The sequence below is a fragment of the Taudactylus pleione genome, unplaced genomic scaffold (genome assembly GCF_031769625.1).
Source record: "Taudactylus pleione unplaced genomic scaffold, aTauple2 ptg000850l, whole genome shotgun sequence".
NCBI classification, from domain to species: Eukaryota; Metazoa; Chordata; class Amphibia; order Anura; family Myobatrachidae; genus Taudactylus; species Taudactylus pleione.
The window spans coordinates 1,423,014-1,443,412 of record NW_028285252.1 but is presented as its reverse complement, the minus strand read 5'-3'; the positions used below and the strand labels follow the sequence as shown (position 1 = coordinate 1,443,412).

General features: G+C 47.7%; 1 protein-coding gene across 4 annotated transcripts in view; it reads right to left on the bottom strand.

Moving 5' to 3' along the window:
* Positions 1–10,093, bottom strand: part of SEC16A (SEC16 homolog A, endoplasmic reticulum export factor) — a 54,357-nt gene extending 44,264 nt beyond the window's left edge. For 3 of the 4 annotated variants that reach the window (XM_088458777.1, XM_088458779.1, XM_088458780.1), the window contains exons 1-2: positions 9,957–10,093; positions 682–4,339 (exon numbers count right to left, since the gene is read on the bottom strand). In XM_088458777.1, coding sequence (XP_088314903.1) covers positions 682–4,284 — 3,603 coding nt within the window. In that variant the 5' untranslated portion in view covers positions 4,285–4,339; positions 9,957–10,093. Of the gene's footprint in view, positions 1–681; positions 4,340–8,203; positions 8,360–9,956 lie in introns of those variants that run through there. The other variant, XM_088458778.1, reaches the window with a different exon arrangement.
* Between the last annotated feature and the right edge of the window lie 10,306 nt (positions 10,094–20,399).

The following is a 20,399-nucleotide window of genomic DNA, read 5'->3' as shown; positions in this document are numbered from 1 at the left end:
TTATTTTTGCCAAAAAAAACCCTGCTAAATGCTATTCTTCACCACTTGTGCAAAGACGCTAAACAGCAGCAATTGAGAGCATTTAATCACCCCAAATACCTTCAGCGGGGCTTTTCGGGGGGTATACATAGTGATCCCCTATGTCAGTGCATCTTTTAGGGGGTGTCAGGCTGATTTCCCCAAATCTGACAGCACTTTTCGCCTGTTTGAGATTCGCCGGGACGCATTTTCGCATCCTTTGGAATTGAGTAGAGTGAAAAGCGGACGCGCGCACAGAAAGGGTTTTCGCCAAAAACACGCAATGTAGGCAGAAAGTCCAGGACTTTTCGCTTGCAATTGAATATGGACTTAAGTGTAATTTTATCATGTATAAACACTGCAGAGAGGGAATCCAGCGGGAAAAACCCCCATTAACCAAGGCAACCAACCAGATAACAGCTCTTATTAATTCTGCTGGCACTAGGCTAAATCGGCCGATACATATGAACGGTTAATATGGATACAACACAATTTCCCACCAAGTTAACTGTCCAATGTACAGACACAAATTCTAGATCATAGTCTGGAGCCAAACAGTTCACTTAACCAGCGTATTCTGCCGAATAATAGATCACGTGGTGAGGACGATAACCACCCATTAATTAAAATAACCACCGATTTGAGAGGAAATATAAATGTTACCTGGTAGTAGAGCTGAGAAGCCCGGGGATCCACAGGCGGATATGGCTGCTGGTAGCCAGCGGGGTACGCTCCGTAACCTCTATAGTAGTAATATGGGTCTGCCTGCTGAGGGGTTTGGGAAGCGGGAGGTCTGGATGGATCTGGGTACCCAGTAAAGTGGTTGGGGTTCATCACTGGCGCAGATGTGGTTGTCACAGGTTGAGTAGGGTAAGAAGGCTGTTCGGGTGGCCCGGGTTTAGGACCGAACTCTGAGGCTCCGCTGTAAGGAGGTCCGGCAGAATGCTGGGTACTCTGCATTTGAGCTTCTGCTTGCGGAGGGTAAGGAATGGGTGTAGCTCCGGTAGCGGCCTGTGTTGGAAGGGTTTGAGAGACGGGGGTCATGTACTCGTGAGAAGTCGCAGCTCCGGGCTGTGAAGACTCTACCGCAGGCTGCGCTCGAACATCGTTAGTAACCTGCTGGTAGAAACCCTGTTTGTAAATATCAGGCACGGGCTGGAAATTTGGGACATTTGCAGACTGATTGGGATAGACAGGTCCTCCTGCCTGAGGCCTGTTCTGAACGGGCGCACGACCATTTGTATGGTGATTGCCAGCTGCGCGAGGTACCGTAAAATCCAGCGCGCCCGAATTCTCCAAGTGGCTGCTTGCATGGCTGGCCGCCGCAACACCACTACTAGTGACTGCCGGAACAAACATGGCGGCTCCGTTACTCACTGGTATGTGCGGGCCAGACCCTGGTACCGCTGGTCTAGTTGCTACACCTTCAAACTTTGTTTTCTGACCTTCAGTAGCCAAATTAAGCGGAATTTGATTTAATGAAGTAGAAATTAGAATATTTTGGGGATGATTGGAGATAGAGTCAGGAAAATTATCATTGCCAGGTGGTAATTTATTAGTTTGATTAGAGGAAATGGGGGCTTTCAGAGCAGCTCCAGGCTGATTGGCGGAGACTGAAGCATTCTGGTCAGGAAGAAAACTACCGGTGGGGGCAGGCTTGTCGCCGGTAGCGATATCTTTAGCAGAATTAATGTTTTTCATTTGATTGGGTAAAGACAAAGAGAAATTAATTGGTTGAACCAAATTATAACTTTTATTCGGTTGAGCAATTAAAACCGGTTGATTTTGCAAGGAGTCGGTGGGTGGCGAGGACAACAAGCTGGCATAACCAGAACTTGCCTGAGAGTGCGGATTCTCGTCGTCTCCTATCTTGGGTGGGTTTTCTAGATTTTCAGAAGAGATGTACTCCTCAGAGGTAACAGAGAACTGCGCCTGGTCCGACCGGCTCTTCTGCTTCTCCAATAAACCATCTTCTGGAGGTTGGATTATTTCAGTTTGAGCTTTTGGGGGGACATAAAGAACAGGTGCTGGTGGGGCCAAGAGAACATTGCCCCCAAAATTGGGCAACTCTCCTTGAGCCCATAAGGTAGTTGCAGGGCTCTCACACTTTTTATATGACCCATGAGCTCTCGACGATGGACGTTTATCTAGCAGTGATGATAGATTATCAAAGGACGGACCTCCGACTGATGAAAAGTTCTGTCCGCTGGTTACAGCACAAACCTCAGCATCAGTTTTACCTGAAAATATAGTTTCCAGATTGTCAGGAGGTTGTTCCAAATTCCCCGGGGAAGCTGCTGGAATCGTGTTGTGAGAAGCGTTTGAGGGCAACTTGCAGTTCTCTGGAACTTCCCCGACTACTTTCGAATGGTCGGTTTCAGCTGGTTTAACACCTACATGTGACCGAACAGGCTCAAAGGAACTATTTGCACTTGCTTGGAATATCCCGGTAGGTTTCGGTGGACTTGGGGTGGGTGGATGAGACAAGTTCCCATGGTAGGCGTTTTGTGCCAAACTTTGTGCAGTATTCTCACCGGCCATGGGAGAGGAGTCAATTTGCTTAAAGAAACTGTTGGACGTTTCGTTTTCGAGTCTTCCGCTCTCCTTCTGAATGAAGGTACCCACCAGATCCAGAGGCCTAGCTGATGCGGGCAGACTTTTGTGACTTAACGTACTGTAGTTTGAAGATACGCTATCAGATCTGACTGGATGAGAGGACCCATCCGGTGCCTCCCAATTGTTACCTCCTTCGGTGTGGCTGGCTACGTTCTTCGGGAGGGAAGGACCGGGAACTGGTCCATATCTAAATGCCTCTGAATTTACGCTAGTAGAAAATATATTGTTTTTATGAGATTCACTTGGGAGAACTTCTAGGTTCTGAACACATTCTACATTTTCAACATTGTCGTACGGTGGTCCAGATAAGACTTTGGGTTCCATAGGCTGGTTATCCGTGTCACGCGCTTTCCACGTCACCTGGGAGTCATGAGATAAAAACGACTGAGTATTAGGTGCAGTGGGATTTAACGGCAAAGGTGGCTGTGACTGTGCGTGCGCAACAGCTGGCTGGGTCTGTAAAGGCGGCACGCTCCCTTGGCGCCCAATGTTTGGATGATACGAGGCATCGGTGGCTGGCCTGCTGGACCCGTGCTGCTGGTCTGTGGAGAGGATTTCCACATTTTCTGCTTCATCTCCTTTAAAAAACATAGATATTGTTCCAGAATCTGCATCGTTGGCGACGTGGCTGGAAGATTTCACAGACTCGCTTTGCAGCCGGTTTCCCGGTACAGTAACTGGCGCTCCAGCCTGCATTGGGTTGGGTCCCGGCGGCAGCGGCTGTGGTTCTCTATAAGGCTGGCTATACCAGCTGTTCGGATCAGGGCTTTGGTGCTGCATATAATCGGTTTGGATGGTGCTGTTGAACTGTGATAGGCCGTGCTGCTGCACATGACCTGCCCCTGCTCCATGTGGAAAAGCAGCAGGCACAGGCCTCTGTGGAGCTGAAAAATAGGCTGGGGCACTAGTTTGGGGGGGAAGGTGAGAAACTTCTAAATAAGGAAGGGAGTAATAGGACGTATTGTACGCTGGGTGTTGAGCGGGTGGGGGGACATTCGGAGCAGAGGTAGGTGGTGCGGCCTGTGTGGATGCCCAAGGTGCATTGGTTTGCTGAGAAGATGTAGGAGTATATGTCTGTGGCAGAGCGGCCATATTGCTGCTATGACCCACATCAGCATTAATGCTTTGCCTGCTCTGAGACCTATCCGGTACAGGTATAAAGGCATTTTCTAGTCCACCCGTTGTGTTATGAAGAGATGGTGCAGCGGGGTGACCAAGCCCCGGTTGCATGGTAGGAGTGGGAGCCATGCTGTTTGTATAATGCAAACTTGGTACTGGCGGAGAGGGAACACTGCTGTAAGAGGCAACTGCGGGCGTAGATTGGGACGGAAACCCTGGCATTGGTGCCTGGGCCCCGATGGAGTTCTCTGCAGCAGCTGCTATCGGGGGAGCAGGCTGGGGGAACAACGAAGGGGACGGACCCTGCAATGCCATCACGTTAGCCCTTGGTGCGCCGCCAGATGCCAGATTTTGTGGAGTCATTCTGCCAAATGCAAACGGGTCGGTGACTGGCTGCACCTGAGGGGGTGCCATAGCTGCTGGTGCGGGTGTTCTCTTACGCCAGTAGGTATTAGTGGTCATTCCCATGCGGGGAGGTCCCCCCGTCGCTGGAGGACCGGCTGGAGGAGGTGGCTGCATGTTTCTGTCCATCTACAGCAAACCGGGCACAGATTTCCTCTATGGTCTATGGGAGCTTCAGATTATCCTATCAGAGGAAAGAACAAAGAGTAAAGTAAGAATGGTGTACACAGACTGCTGAGGCAAACGTAAAATGAACGAGAGTAAAGGGGCATAATCACTAGACGAGAGTGGAACGACTGTACGATTATAACATTGTAATCATTCATCATCCTGTGCAGTGGATAATGTGCCCACACTGAGCGATATGTCAGTCAGTGCAGACTCCTCCCTGACCCCCGAACATGCACAACCTCACTATATCGGCAGGTTGGCCGGCATGTTCAGGCAATGACAGATGCCGGCAACGACCAGCGGGAACGCGCATCGTTGGTCCGGCATCTTACTGCACGATTAATGAGCGATTGAATGATTACGATGTTGTAATAGTTCAATCGCTCATTTTTTATCATCTAGTGCAGGGGTCTTCAAACTTGGCCCTCCAGATGCTGTGGAACTACACATCCCAGCATGCACTGCACATAGTTTTAGCATGCTGTTATATAAAAAAGGTGGCAGTGCATGCTGGGATGTGTAGTTCCACAGCAGCTGGAGGGCCAAGTTTGAAGACCCCTGATCTAGTGGATAAGCACCTTTAGATCTATTCCAATCAGACAGGCCGGGGTGCTTGCATCGTATACTTTTAGCTGCAGGATTATATTAGATCATTTATTTAACCTTTAAGAGGAGTCAATTAAAATTAAAAAAAAATAAAATAAACACCATCTGAAACCAATAAAGTTGTGTAAAATTAATTTTATCTTTTAAATATTGAATAACAAACAATGGAAACGCCCCCAGAGGTAATTAAGCTAGCATCTATGAAAATGTTTTAAGGCTTTAAAGCAACCATGTTCCTTTACGCTCAGTGAAACACCTGGGTAATCATGTTGAAAAGGATCTATGTTTGCCTTAGGTTTCAAACCATTCTATGATCTGTTGAAATACTCATATGTCTTGAATGTACTACGACATATATTCTCAATAAAGAGCATCTAGCACCAACCTGATTAAGAACGAGAAGTGTTTCTATATTGTTACTCCTCTCCTCCATCTCTTACTCTTTCGATGGCTACCAAAGCCAGCGCCATTCTCACTCACCACCGAATTGCTTCACATCATTTTATAGCCTGGGTTGTGCGATGGTTCTACAGTCCAGGGGTATGCAAGGTGCCTCGCTCCAGCAAAACTGTGGCAGGGCATGCTGGGAAGTGTAGTTCCACAGCAGCTGGTGTGCCACGCATTGCCTAGCCTTGCTAATGTCCAGTTGTTTACCGTTTAGACAGTGACAGAATGTAGAGCACAGGTAACAGCGTATAGAAGATGGACAGAAGCCAGAACACACACACAACGCATACTAAATAACAAACTACTTTCTCTACAGAATACACTGCCGAGTCTCCATTTCCACCAGAACTGGTATTTATATCCCCTTCTATTCACCTGGCCACAATCCTGTACATATAATTACATTTCACAGAATTCAGAGGTAGAAAACATGACAACCATGTGTCTGTACTGAGTTTGTTCTACTCTGAATAAAAGTGCGGCAGTAAATTGCAGCAGTGGGAGCTACATGACGGCATCTCTACCGATGTATTTACCCGAGCCACGCAGGGGAGCTCACGAGCCACGCAGGGGAGCTCACGAGCCACGCAGGGGAGCTCACGAGCCACGCAGGGGAGCTCACGAGCCACGCAGGGGAGCTCACGAGCCACGCAGGGGAGCTCACGAGCCACGCAGGGGAGCTCACGAGCTATTCTGATTGGTCTAATAGTAAGTCTGCCATCTTCACATTGTGGAGGCAGACATATTTTTGGGGTCTCAATGTTAACAGGACTCTTAACATTGTAGAGAAGTGAGAAAAGCCATGCATTGCTAAGGGCACACGGCACCTCAGCCCCTTAAAAGGAGCAAACTACAATGTACGTACGGAACATCCCTTTCAAAGTCAGCTAACAGGACACGCCACTGCACCGCTTGAGTTGACTTAAGTGGGCACGAGTAATAAAGACAGCGCTGTGCTGACAGCACTACTGGCGCAAACTAAAGCGGTCACAGCCTTACTGGAACCATATAAGATACATCCCCACTAAGAGCTGCAATCAGCATGACTGCACTCATAGCCCGTTCTGGTGAAGCAGCGTGACTGGACCCCTCCAGTTTGGGGAGACCTGTATACGAGCAGCTCCAAACTAGAAAGGGTGCAGACAGCTATTGCTGCATCTTCAGTCTTTCCATCTCCTGTTATACCCGAGCCAATTCCTTCCAATAGCCGGAGAGAAAGAACCACACAGACGTGTGCAGATACATCACACGCCCAAGGACATAAAGAATATGCACTTGTTCTACAGGGTGCAGCCAACAGCAGATAATGGCATTACTTTAACTAAACAAACAATTTCAGGCGATTCCTTAATAACCAGGATGTTGCGTGGAAGCAATGACTGGCCAACATAGGTAACTGCCAACAATACTGCAATGTACATCCGTGCCATGTGAGGCAAACTAAAGCCGGGGGCGGGACTTAAACACGGACAATATAGGTCCTGCAACGAAGACGCAATAATATCACTCTTAGTCCCTGGGTAGAGAATAACATGAAGCATGAGAATGTACACAGAAGCTGCGGAACAGTCACAGAACCGTAAACTCTGCAGAAGAAGTTTATTGCTTAAAGTAAATAATCTACAGTATTACTCATGCTCCTGTATAGATGGCGTGGAACAAGACACGTCAAAGGCAAACACAGGGAGATCGCTGTGTGTACAACGTCAGCTGTCAGCGCTGCCGCTGTCCAGTAGTAGCGCATGGGTGAAAGTCTCAGAGTAACCGGCTGGAAAGTCCCGGGACTTTCCTACGGACCTAGAAGATTGTCCCAGTGCCCGTTTCATTACCATGCCTCAGACACAATAACGGAGAGGAGAGAAATACCACGCGCTGTGCCTAAAACGTTTCAATACAGCCGTCATGTATTAAATAAAAGACATCCTTACCTATGTAGGGGGGAGAGATTCCTGTAATAATAAAGATTTCCCCCAATAGAGCTCACATTGTGCAGTGTAGCATATTGAGTGTCTAATCGCAGCAGGTCATTGCTTCGTCTTCTGCAAGTAACAAGATCCAGTTACACTGGGGAAATATAATAGCAGCACAACTCTGGACAGAGGAGGTTTTAACCGTATGCTCCACTAAGCGCAACGGCGCACAAACGAGACCCTACTTTCTGGAGGCCAATAGAAACGTAGTAGGAACAACTGTCACTATACACATAAGAGGGTAACATACTGTGGGACCCCATGACGTGTGGTTTTGGGTGAAGAACCCCTTTAAGTTATCCTAAGCTTACACTGGCCACTAATAAAGTCAGCAATATCACAAACCCAACTCCAATGTGACAGGATAGCCCCTGCAGTAAATATAGCGAGACCTATCAGCAATAAGACATGGCAGCTACGCACAACTCTTGCGGGAAAACTCTTCTCCCGTAAGTTATTCTGCGTCAGATAGCACCTTGTTTACTGTCTAAACTGGCGGGGCGATATTCAATTGATTTTTTTTTGCGCATGTTGTGCCCATATAGTCCAGACTTACTGCTTAAAGCGGCTAAACCCATTTAAAGTCTTGGCTAGCGCCAGGACTTTTTGATTTCTGCTTGCCACCTCAGGAGGGTGCGAGAATTCATGCTATCGCGCCCGTTGGCAGGAACAATGGAATCACTGCTGTTGGACGCGCAATACCGCTGTGGGTGGCGCAGACAATTGAATTCCTCCCTAATAAAAGACACAGGACAGCTGTAATTCTAAAACTGTGACACTTCATTTTACAAAACTATAAACCTACTGCTCTATAAAATGAAAACAAGGTAAACTTAAAGACTGAGAAAGCTCACCCCTCTCACCACACTGACAGCGCACAGACAGAAGCCGACAACCCTCCTGCTGGGACACGGGCCACTAATGAGTCAACAGGACGAAGATTAGCGCTAAACTCCTAATTTCACTGCAGTGTCCAAGCACAGCTAATCCTCAGTCACAGGAACGTCATTTCTGGGTTTTTTCAATTCTCTAAGTAAATAACACAGGATGAGGAATCTGTATGCAGGAGGAAGGGAGCATGTTGAGCGTTGCAAGTCTGTTACAGGTCGTCAATTTACAGTGCGAGCCAACATGGGAGAGTTGCTGAGTAATATATTGTACAGATTCAGACACCAAGTCATAATAACAGACAACACACGGCCGCTTACATCCTAAAATAATATATCTGGGAGACATAAGCCACCAACACAGACACCTCAGGTAACACTACGCAGCAGCAGGTGCACGGACCCTAGGACAGGCACCTTCACAAATGTACATAATCTGGTACCCCAGAGGTATCATGTGATATCGCTTAACCTAGGTAGCCCCCCCCTCCCCCTAATGTCAGTGTAACAGAGGAATCGGGACTGTTACAGTGCTGGTGACTACAAGGACATGCAAAAGCTGTGAGGTGTCTCCACAGCTGGCAGGTGCCAAACAGGTTTGTATTACTGTATGCAGTAGGGGAAAGGGTACTCTCTCCTCCTGGGAGATCTGTACATAGAATAGCAGCGCAAGACTGGGGCTACAACAAGGGCAATAACAGACGGCGGTGTTTCCCAACTCCAGTGTTTAGGGAGCCCTAACAGTGCATGTTTTCCAGATGTCCTAATTGGTGCACAGGTGTATTCATTACTGGCCGACACATTTTAGAAGATCCCCAGGTGGAGATCATATTACTTGTGATGCAGAGGATAAACAACATGCACTGTTAGGTGTCCCCGAGGACTGGAATTGGGAAACACTGACCTAGGCGTAAACCATTATCCCAGCATCATAGGAGAGGATTCACTTAGCGTCAGGAAACCTACAATCTGCAATCAAAATAAAGATATATACTGTACCTATGTGCCAACTGAGGGGGGCCTAAACCCATGCCCCGATTAAAGGGGTGAACTCAACCCAAGCACCAACTGAGAGGGGGGGGAGCTTATATCATGCTCTGACTAAAGGGGGGGGGGGCAAACCATTCTCTGACTGAGGGGATAAGGGGGGGGGGGTACAATCCATGTCCCAAATAAAGGGGGGACTCAACCAGTGCCCCAACTAAAGGGGGGGCTCAAACCATGCCCCAACTAAAGGGGGGGCTCAAACCATGCCCCGTCTGAGGACCACCCATGCCCCAACAGAGGGGTTAAAGGGGGGCACAAACCATGCCCCAACTAAAGGGGGGCTTCAACCCCGACTGAGCGTGTACAACCCTGACCCTGACCCAGGGCGCCTCCACCAGCGGATGTTCCTCTCCCCCCTCCACATTAGTGAGTACAATAACCCTTGTAGGACACAGAATCGCCCATCTGACACAGAGAAGCCCAAACCCAGTGATGTCCTCCCCACCCACCCCAAATAACATTCCAAAGGGACCCAGGCTGCCCCCAACACCTCATGGAACAATGTCCCTGCCCAGCCCAGGAGCACAGAGCCCCTAACATGACCTGAGGGAGCCCTGACCCAGCTGAGGCTGACCCCAATAGCTGCACCCGAGCCTTGTCCCCTGACACCCCGACAGTACACAGGCTGCTGCTCCCCAGCGCTACACCTCATGTCCCCCGGCCGGCCCCTCACCTCCAGTCCCGGCAGCCCCGCACAGGTCACCGGCTCTAGTGTCTCCGCCGCTGCAGGGAACTAGCCCGAACTCGGCAGCGCCGCCATCTTGGATATCCGGCTCGCCGACGTGTACATTCCTACGTCTGCTAGTTCCCTTACGCACTAACGTCACGCAGACCAGCTCGCTGACAGCCGGCCAATGAGAGCGGGGGGCGGGGTCTGCGTCCGGAAAGTGTCGCCGCTGAGCGCTTTGAGGTGAGCGGACATTTTGTTGGTGTATACTTCTGTGGTGATATCAAGCTATGGGGGCGATTTATCAATGTTTACAGAGAGATTAAGTAGAGAGAGATAAAGTGGAGACCGAAGAGAAATAAAGTACCAACCAATCAGCTCTTAACTGCCATTTTTTTAACATGTCAGGAGCTGATTGGTTGGTACTTTATCTCTCTATGCGTTGGGGACTATTTACTAAGCCTTGGATGGAGATAAAGTGGACGGAGATAAAGTCCCAACCAATCAACTCCTAACTGCCATGTCACAGGCTGTGTTTCCAAAAATGCAGGAACTGATTGGTTGGTACTTTATCTCCGTCCACTTTATCTCCATCCAAGGCTTAGTAAATAGACCTCTCTATCTCTCTCTAACCTTTGATAAATCTCCCCCTTTATCTCCACTTAATCTCTCTTCAAGTTTTGATAAATCTCCTATGGGCGCAGAGAGAGGGGTATGCGGGGAGAGGCCTTACCCAGGCCTGGGCCGGTTAGAGGGGCCCAGCAACTGCCACCACCTGAAAAATTCTCTTCTCTGCCGCTACCGCAGTGTCTGTATAGCAGCACAGCAGCACCTTGGGCAGTGCTCCTGAGCAGAGTCATTTCCCTCTCACTGCCGGATGTTTGGCCATTATACAGAGGCGGCTGCAGCGGTAGTGGGCAGCAGCAGGGGAGGCTGAGCTCTGCATAAACTTTATAATTGTAATCTGTGATATCCTAGGTGTAAGTTAATTGTAGATTACTAGAATTGTTTCTTTATATTTATTATATTAATTTTCTATACAAACATAAAAACGCCATACACATAAATCCCTCGCCCCATAGCCTCTTACTAGTGTCACCATGATAATATCTTTTCCCCAGCTTGTCTGCCCTAACATGAGCTAAACTAGTATTTGGGCTGTGTGTTTATTTTCGTCCTGTGCTACAGTGGGCCCCGAGTATACAGACGCCAGTGCACCTGTCACAATGCTTTGTGGGATGGCCACGCCCCTCAAGTGGATGACCACAACCAACCAGTAACTGGTCACGCCCCTTCAGCGGGCCACTGCATTTCCCTGGTGGGCCCTTCACGCCCCAGTCCGACACTGGGTCATAACCGTTTTTAGCATAAGGAACGAGTGAAGTCCTAAGTGTGGCCTGGAACTGAGCTATACTTTAGACCTTACTGGAGCCTATCAGTGTCGCAGCCCTATTGAGGAATCATAGTTCATCGTGTTATTGCATTTGTAGTTATCTCTCAGCCAGCATTAGCCGGACAAGCCTCTATTGCTCGTGTAGGAGGCGTCCGGGAAGCTCCATAGATACAGTGTAATTTAAGGGACCTATGAATGTAAACCACTACCATCCGCAGTCCCCCCTGACGGTTACCTCTGCCCTGAGATACCACTATCCAGTCATAGGCCACATTATAGCCTGACGGGACCCTTCTCATGCATATACGAGAAGTAACATACACCTAAGCTGTCTTTGGTTAACCACAAGTGATAAGCACTACACAGCCTCTCACAGGCCACAATTACCCAGGAACTTTCCCCGTACGGTCATCTGACTCCTGTCTGCTATCCCTCTGGCTGAAAGACAATACGTCTGCTCTTAGAGAAACGGGTGGAAAGATCTTTTCCATTGTTAAAAGATTTTTCGCTAATAAGGTGCTCATACAATTTATTACACAGCCCAACACCAAATCCACACAAAAAAAGGATATATTAACGAATTTAGGGTATTTTGGGGTTGCTGAATTCAAAAATGAAAGTAGTTTTTTTCCAGTTGGCTGTAATTCTTGAGATAATGGATACCCCCAAGCAGGGCTATTTTTCAGCAGGATCTCAGGGCCTGATTCAGACCTGGTCGCAAGGCTGAGTTCGCACGCAGCTGTCCGCAGCCAAAGTATGCAAATCCCGCGATCGCAAGACATTAGCAAACCCACTATGTTTTGCCATGCGATCACGGTATGAAATTAGTAATTTACGTCATCTCCAGGAAGTGTATTAAACAATCGGTAACATCGGACCCATACGCATCACTTGTGGCTGACCATACCCTACCGCAAGCACTGTGACTGCTGCTGTGTGTAATTCATCCATGTGACGTGTCTGCTGACAATGCGTCTTAATTATGCATGTCCTCATGAGTCTTCATTCTACATCACTATCCTCCTGAGTGATCATTCTACATCACTGTCCTCCTGAGTGATCATTCTACATCACTGTCCTCCTGAGTGATCATTCTACATCACTGTCCTCCTGAGTGATCATTCTACATCACTGTCCTCCTGAGTGATCATTCTACATCACTGTCCTCCTGAGTGATCATTCTACATCACTGTCCTCCTGAGTGATCATTCTACATCACTGTCCTCCTGAGTCTTCATTCTACATCACTGTCCTCCTGAGTCTTCATTCTACATCACTGTCCTCCTGAGTCTTCATTCTACATCACTGTCCTCCTGAGTGATCATTCTACATCACTGTCCTCCTGAGTCTTCATTCTACATCACTGTCCTCCTGAGTCTTCATTCTACATCACTGTCCTCCTGAGTCTTCATTCTACATCACTGTCCTCCTGAGTGATCATTCTACATCACTGTCCTCCTGAGTGATCATTCTACATCACTGTCCTCCTGAGTCTTCATTCTACATCACTGTCCTCCTGAGTCTTCATTCTACATTACTGTCCTCCTGAGTCTTTATTCTATATCACTATCCTCCTGAGTCTTCATTCTACATCACTGTCCTCCTGAGTCTTCATTCTACATCACTGTTCTTCTGAGTCTTCATTCTACATCACTGTCCTCCTGAGTCTTCATTCTACATCACTGTCCTCCTGAGTGATCATTCTACATCACTGTCCTCCTGAGTCTTCATTCTACATCACTGTCCTCCTGAGTCTTCATTCTACACCACTGTCCTCCTGAGTGATCATTCTACATCACTGTCCTCCTGAGTGATCATTCTACATCACTGTCCTCCTGAGTCTTCATTCTACATCACTGTCCTCCTGAGTCTTCATTCTACATCACTGTCCTCCTGAGTCTTCATTCTACATCACTGTCCTCCTGAGTGATCATTCTACATCACTGTCCTCCTGAGTCTTCATTCTACATCACTGTCCTCCTGAGTCTTCATTCTACATCACTGTCCTCCTGAGTCTTTATTCTATATCACTATCCTCCTGAGTCTTCATTCTACATCACTGTCCTCCTGAGTCTTCATTCTACATCACTGTTCTTCTGAGTCTTCATTCTTCATCACTGTCCTCCTGAAATGATCATTCTACATCACTGTCCTCCTGAGTCTTCATTCTATATCACTGTCCTCCTGAGTCTTTATTCTACATCACTGTCCTCCTGAGTGAACATTCTACATCACTGTCCTCCTGAGTCTTCATTCTACATCACTGTCCTCCTGAGTGATCATTCTACATCACTGTCCTCCTGAGTGATCATTCTACATCACTGTCCTCCTGAGTCTTCATTCTACATCACTGTCCTCCTGAGTCTTCATTCTACATCACTGTCCTCCTGAGTCTTATTCTACATCACTGTCCTCCTGAGTCTTCATTCTACATCACTGTCCTCCTGAGTCTTCATTCTACATCACTGTCCTCCTGAGTCTTTATTCTACATCACTGTCCTCCTGAGTCTTCATTCTACATCACTGTCCTCCTGAGTGATCATTCTACATCACTGTCCTCCCGAGTGATCATTCTACATCACTGTCCTCCCGAGTGATCATTCTACATCACTGTCCTCCCGAGTGATCATTCTACATCACTGTCCTCCCGAGTCTTCATTCTACATCACTGTCCTCCTGAGTGATCATTCTACATCACTGTCCTCCTGAGTGACCATTCTACATCACTGTCCTCCCGAGTCTTCATTCTACATCACTGTCCTCCTGAGTCTTCATTCTACATCACTGTCCTCCTGAGTGATCATTCTACATCACTGTCCTCCTGAGTGATCATTCTACATCACTGTCCTCCTGAGTCTTCATTCTACATCACTGTCCTCCTGAGTCTTCATTCTACATCACTGTCCTCCTGAGTCTTCATTCTACATCACTGTCCTCCTGAGTGATCATTCTACATCACTGTCCTCCTGAGTCTTCATTCTACATCACTGTCCTCCTGAGTCTTCATTCTACATCACTGTCCTCCTGAGTCTTTATTCTACATCACTATCCTCCTGAGTCGTCATTCTACATCACTGTCCTCCTGAGTCTTCATTCTACATCACTGTTCTTCTGAGTCTTGATTCTACATCACTGTCCTCCTGAAATGATCATTCTACATCACTGTCCTCCTGAGTCTTCATTCTATATCACTGTCCTCCTGAGTCTTTATTCTACATCACTGTCCTCCTGAGTCTTCATTCTACATCACTGTCCTCCTGAGTGATCATTCTACATCACTGTCCTCCTGAGTCTTCATTCTACATCACTGTCCTCCTGAGTGATCATTCTACATCACTGTCCTCCTGAGTGATCATTCTACATCACTGTCCTCCTGAGTCTTCATTCTACATCACTGTCCTCCTGAGTCTTCATTCTACATCACTATCCTCCTGAGTCTTCATTCTACATCACTGTCCTCCTGAGTGATCATTCTACATCACTGTCCTCCTGAGTCTTCATTCTACATCACTGTCCTCCTGAGTCTTCATTCTACATCACTGTCCTCCTGAGTCTTCATTCTACATCACTGTCCTCCTGAGTCTTCATTCTACATCACTGTCCTCCTGAGTCTTCATTCTACATCACTGTCCTCCCGAGTCTTTATTCTACATCACTATCCTCCCGAGTCTTCATTCTACATCACTGTCCTCCCGAGTGATCATTCTACATCACTGTCCTCCCGAGTGATCATTCTACATCACTGTCCTCCCGAGTGATCATTCTACATCACTGTCCTCCCGAGTCTTCATTCTACATTACTGTCCTCCCGAGTGATCATTCTACATCACTGTCCTCCCGAGTGACCATTCTACATCACTGTCCTCCCGAGTGACCATTCTACATCACTGTCCTCCTGAGTCTTCATTCTACATCACTGTCCTCCTGAGTCTTCATTCTACATCACTGTCCTCCTGAGCCTTCATTCTACATCACTGTCCTCCTGAGTCTTTATTCTATATCACTATCCTCCTGAGTCTTCATTCTACATCACTGTCCTCCTGAGTCTTCATTCTACATCACTGTCCTCCTGAGTCTTCATTCTACATCACTGTCCTCCTGAGTCTTCATTCTACATCACTGTCCTCCTGAGTCTTTATTCTACATCACTGTCCTCCCGAGTCTTTATTCTACATCACTATCCTCCCGAGTCTTCATTCTACATCACTGTCCTCCCGAGTGATCATTCTACATCACTGTCCTCCCGAGTGATCATTCTACATCACTGTCCTCCCGAGTGATCATTCTACATCACTGTCCTCCCGAGTCTTCATTCTACATCACTGTCCTCCCGAGTGATCATTCTACATCACTGTCCTCCCGAGTGACCATTCTACATCACTGTCCTCCCGAGTGACCATTCTACATCACTGTCCTCCCGAGTCTTCATTCTACATCACTGTCCTCCTGAGTCTTCATTCTACATCACTGTCCTCCTGAGTCTTCATTCTACATCACTGTCCTCCTGAGCCTTCATTCTACATCACTGTCCTCCTGAGTCTTTATTCTATATCACTATCCTCCTGAGTCTTCATTCTACATCACTGTCCTCCTGAGTCTTCATTCTACATCACTGTCCTCCTGAGTCTTTATTCTATATCACTATCCTCCTGAGTCTTCATTCTACATCACTGTCCTCCTGAGTCTTCATTCTACATCACTGTTCTTCTGAGTCTTCATTCTACATCACTGTCCTCCTGAAATGATCATTCTACATCACTGTCCTCCCGAGTGATCATTCTACATCACTGTCCTCCCGAGTGATCATTCTACATCACTGTCCTCCTGAGTCTTCATTCTACATCACTGTCCTCCTGAGTGATCATTCTACATCACTGTCCTCCTGAGTCTTCATTCTACATCACTGTCCTCCTGAGTCTTCATTCTACATCACTGTCCTCCTGAGTCTTTATTCTACATCATTATCCTCCTGAGTCTTCATTCTACATCACTGTCCTCCTGAGTGATCATTCTACATCACTGTCCTCCTGAGTCTTCATTCTACATCACTGTCCTCCTGAGTCTTCATTCTACATCACTGTCCTCCTGAGTCTTCATTCTACATCACTGTCCTCCCGAGTCTTCATTCTACATCACTGTCCTCCTGAGTCTTTATTCTACATCACTGTCCTCCTGAGTCTTCATTCTACATCACTGTCCTGCTGAGTCTTCATTCTACATCACTGTCCTCCTGAGTCTTCATTCTACATCACTGTCCTCCTGAGTCTTCATTCTACATCACTGTCCTCCTGAGTCTTTATTCTACTTCACTATCCTCCTGAGTCTTCATTCTACATCACAGTCCTCCTGAGTGATCATTCTACATCACTGTCCTCCTGAGTGATCATTCTACATCACTGTTCTTCTGAGTCTTCATTCTACATCACTGTCCTCCTGAGTGATCATTCTACATCAGTGTCCTCCTGAGTCTTCATTCTACATCACTGTCCTCCTGAGTCTTCATTCTACATCACTGTCCTCCTGAGTCTTCATTCTACATCACTGTCCTCCTGAGTGACCATTCTACATCACTGTCCTCCTGAGTCTTCATTCTACATCACTGTCCTCCTGAGTCTTCATTCTACATCACTGTCCTCCTGAGTCTTCATTCTATATCACTGTCCTCCTGAGTCTTCATTCTACATCACTGTCCTCCTGAGTGATCATTCTACATCACTGTTCTTCTGAGTCTTCATTCTACATCAGTGTCCTCCTGAGTCTTCATTCTACATCACTGTCCTCCTGAGTGATCATTCTACATCACTGTCCTCCTGAGTGATCATTCTACATCACTGTCCTCCTGAGTCTTCATTCCCGCTGTAGTTTCTCTCTCCGCAGCTTTCAGCAACATGTCCGCAAAATGTCCGTGTTGGCTTCGCCACGCCCTGTTATCTCTCAGAAACGCCCACTATAATACCCAGAAAATTCTGTGCGCAGACAATGGGGATGCATGCACGGTGCCACTCAGATGCATGTGCAGTAAAAAGAACATCGCCAACTGCACGCATATCGCCGCTGCCTCCGACTCTCAGAATGAGGCCCAGACTCTCAATGAGGGAGACAGGCTCTCTATTGCAGTTGACTGGTGAACTGGACCTGGATGGGGCTTTTTGGAACACTCAGTAATTGGCGTCTGCTGCGCTCATATAACGCGCCATTTGCCTCAACGATGTAGCTGGTACTGCGTCTCTATGGTAATGTCGCGGCCGATGGGAGTCCTATTGAGACACCCACCAGCCGCGGCTCAAGGCAGAGGATTTACTCTGTAGGTGCACTGTCAACGGGACATCGGCCGCACCATCGGACATGCCAGTGGAACTGCGTCTTTCGACGCCGTCCTTTACACAGACACTCCCCTGGCACGCCTTCCGCCATTAGCGACTCCTCCAGTCACCGACCAGGAATGCCTATCGGTATTGCATGGATCTCCATGCAATTCCAATCTGCGTCGCCGGTGGCCCACTAATTAGGACGCATGCGCAGGAGTGAAATTTCGGGTACTTGCGCATGATGTTTCCCTTGTGGCCACCTCTAAATCGTCCCCTGCGTGAGGATCTGTCATAGCTGGAGGTTGAGCGCTGTCTGGAGCTGGTCAGGGCACCGTGCACATAAATGTTTCACTTGTGGCTGGAGCTTATATTTGGCCATGGGTATTACCGTACAGATCCGCCTTGAGAGTTATCACCGTACAGATGAGGAGTGCCCATCTCTGGGAGCGTTTCTCAAAGGGCTGCTCTCTCAGCCAACCTGTTGGACTGTGGGTACCTGGGGACCCTGGTTTTGTGAGTAATGTTCTATTAGGTCACAAACATTTAAATTCTGAGGGCAATAAGGTACAATGAGTTGGAGGCATCAATTACTGCACTTGGGTTGGTGCGATACAGGGGATCTCTGGACTTTACGCTGTACTTGGTGCTGATATCAGTTTGATCTTGATGGTATTACGGGTCTCTCTGTCAGTCAGGGGGGGTGAAGATTTCACCCTTTTCAGCTCTGGGGTCCAAACTTTCACCATGGCGGTGCTGGACTGAGGAGGTGCTTAGGGTTACTCAGTTTTGTCAGTACTGTGCGGGGCGCGGAGCTGTTTACCATCCTATCTGGGCTTTGACCTGCACCACCGTGCAAACTTGGTTGAACTTGCAACATTGGTCGCATCATCGATATTTGTGGTAGACTAGGATCTACTCTAGCTGCTCTCCTCAGATCCAACTAACGTGGCCTCTAAAGCATTGGATTTGCAATTGGGAGTGGAGCTGCGTTCCCAGACAAGTCTGTAACACCCCATAACACACCTATGGAACTGACTCTTTTTGAGGTCACCTCCCAGTCTCCACCCTGAAACGCTCAGGGATCGCAAAACCCTTCTGAAGTGTTAGCGATGCCGTACTGAATGGCGATCGGTATGGGACATGTGGGTTCATGCATGTGCAGTAAGGGTTTCCAGGACTTTTTGCACATTTGCTACTGGAAAAAAAATCGTACAACTGCGGGGACATCTCCATCTCTGAATCAGGCGCTAAGAATACAAACACCGGACTGAGAACAGCAATGGCCGCCAGGTAACTTCCAGGGCAAAGAGCAAGTCGGCAGGTAGTATCTCATGATCATTGTATCGTCTGTTCCAGTTACAGCAAACGAGATGTAGTTGTAGACCGGCGACCGTTATGCCGTCGGTCTCAATACCGACAAGGAAATCCTGACGAGGGACTTAAGATAGGCGTCAAAATACCAACGCCTATCTTAATCCCGACGCCGGATCGCCCACCCGAACGAGGTAAGTTGGGGGCGCCCTTAGCGTTAGCCGTGGTGGGGAGGGTTAAGTCTAGGGAGCTTAGCGGGGTTAGGGTTAGTTTTTTTGGGGGGTGAGGTTAGGGTTAGGCACCTGCCCAGGAGGGTTAGGTTTAGGCTACACTAAGGGGGGTTAGGGCTAGGCACCCCCGGGGGGAGGTTAGGGTTAGGCACTAGGGGGAGAGGTTAGGGTTAGGCACCACTAAGGGATGGTTAGGGTGGAGAGGGGTAGGGATAGGGTACTTAGCTGCCCTGTTGGGATCTTCTTCCCTCGGGCTGCTGGCATCGGGATATGAACTGGCGGCTATTCAGCTGGGACTTCATACCCATTCCACAGCAAACAAATGTTAGTAGCGTCTTCAAATGTCTATTCTGATCCACTGAAAGTGAAATTGCCAATTTTTTTTAAACCGCACTAATTTCTATCCTCTGTAACCTTCCACAAGCTACAGAACATTACATATATTCCATAACAAATGGGAGAAATAGGGTAACACTTTTTGAGGACATTTTTAGGGGGTGCACTCATTGGTTTAAAAAAAAATAGCACATATAATAATGAATAAATTGTATTTTGTTGTGTTTTTTTTTATATTTACTTTTTACTATTTTCATCCAATTGTATAAACTAGCTTTTTTATACAACATAATTGCAAAAGGAAAGCTCTATCTGCTAAGGATAAACACAATGAAAAGAGTCACTCACTAAACAAAGGCATTGTCGTGTGGCCAGACACATAGCAAAAAGGCTAAAATATGTACAAATTAGCCTCGTAATTCAGGGGCAGAAGTATGGGAGACAATGGAGGCGCCTGCCGCCGGGCCCCAGCTCTGAAGGGGCACCTCGTCCATTGTCCACAACATATTCACCCCACTTAGGGCTGTAACTATGTACCCGGAGTGTACCGTCACGGCCGCCCAATTCATGGCACCCCAGAAGCCACCATACACTAGTGGAGAGCTCCATGTCAGACCATCAGCTGCTGCCTTCGTCTATCTATAACCTGCCTGCAGGCGGATTGCTACATTACAGTGTCAGCGGCTGTGACCGGGGTGGGGGTGGGGGGCACCATATTATAACTTGCCTTCAGGCATCTGGGATGAACTTACGCCACTGTCGTCATTAGGGGTTAAAACAATATATAATTTAAGCATATGAACAGGGTAATGCTGATGTGCTCCCACTAGGGGGAGACAAAGTCATAACATTTATCACTGATTAAAAAAAA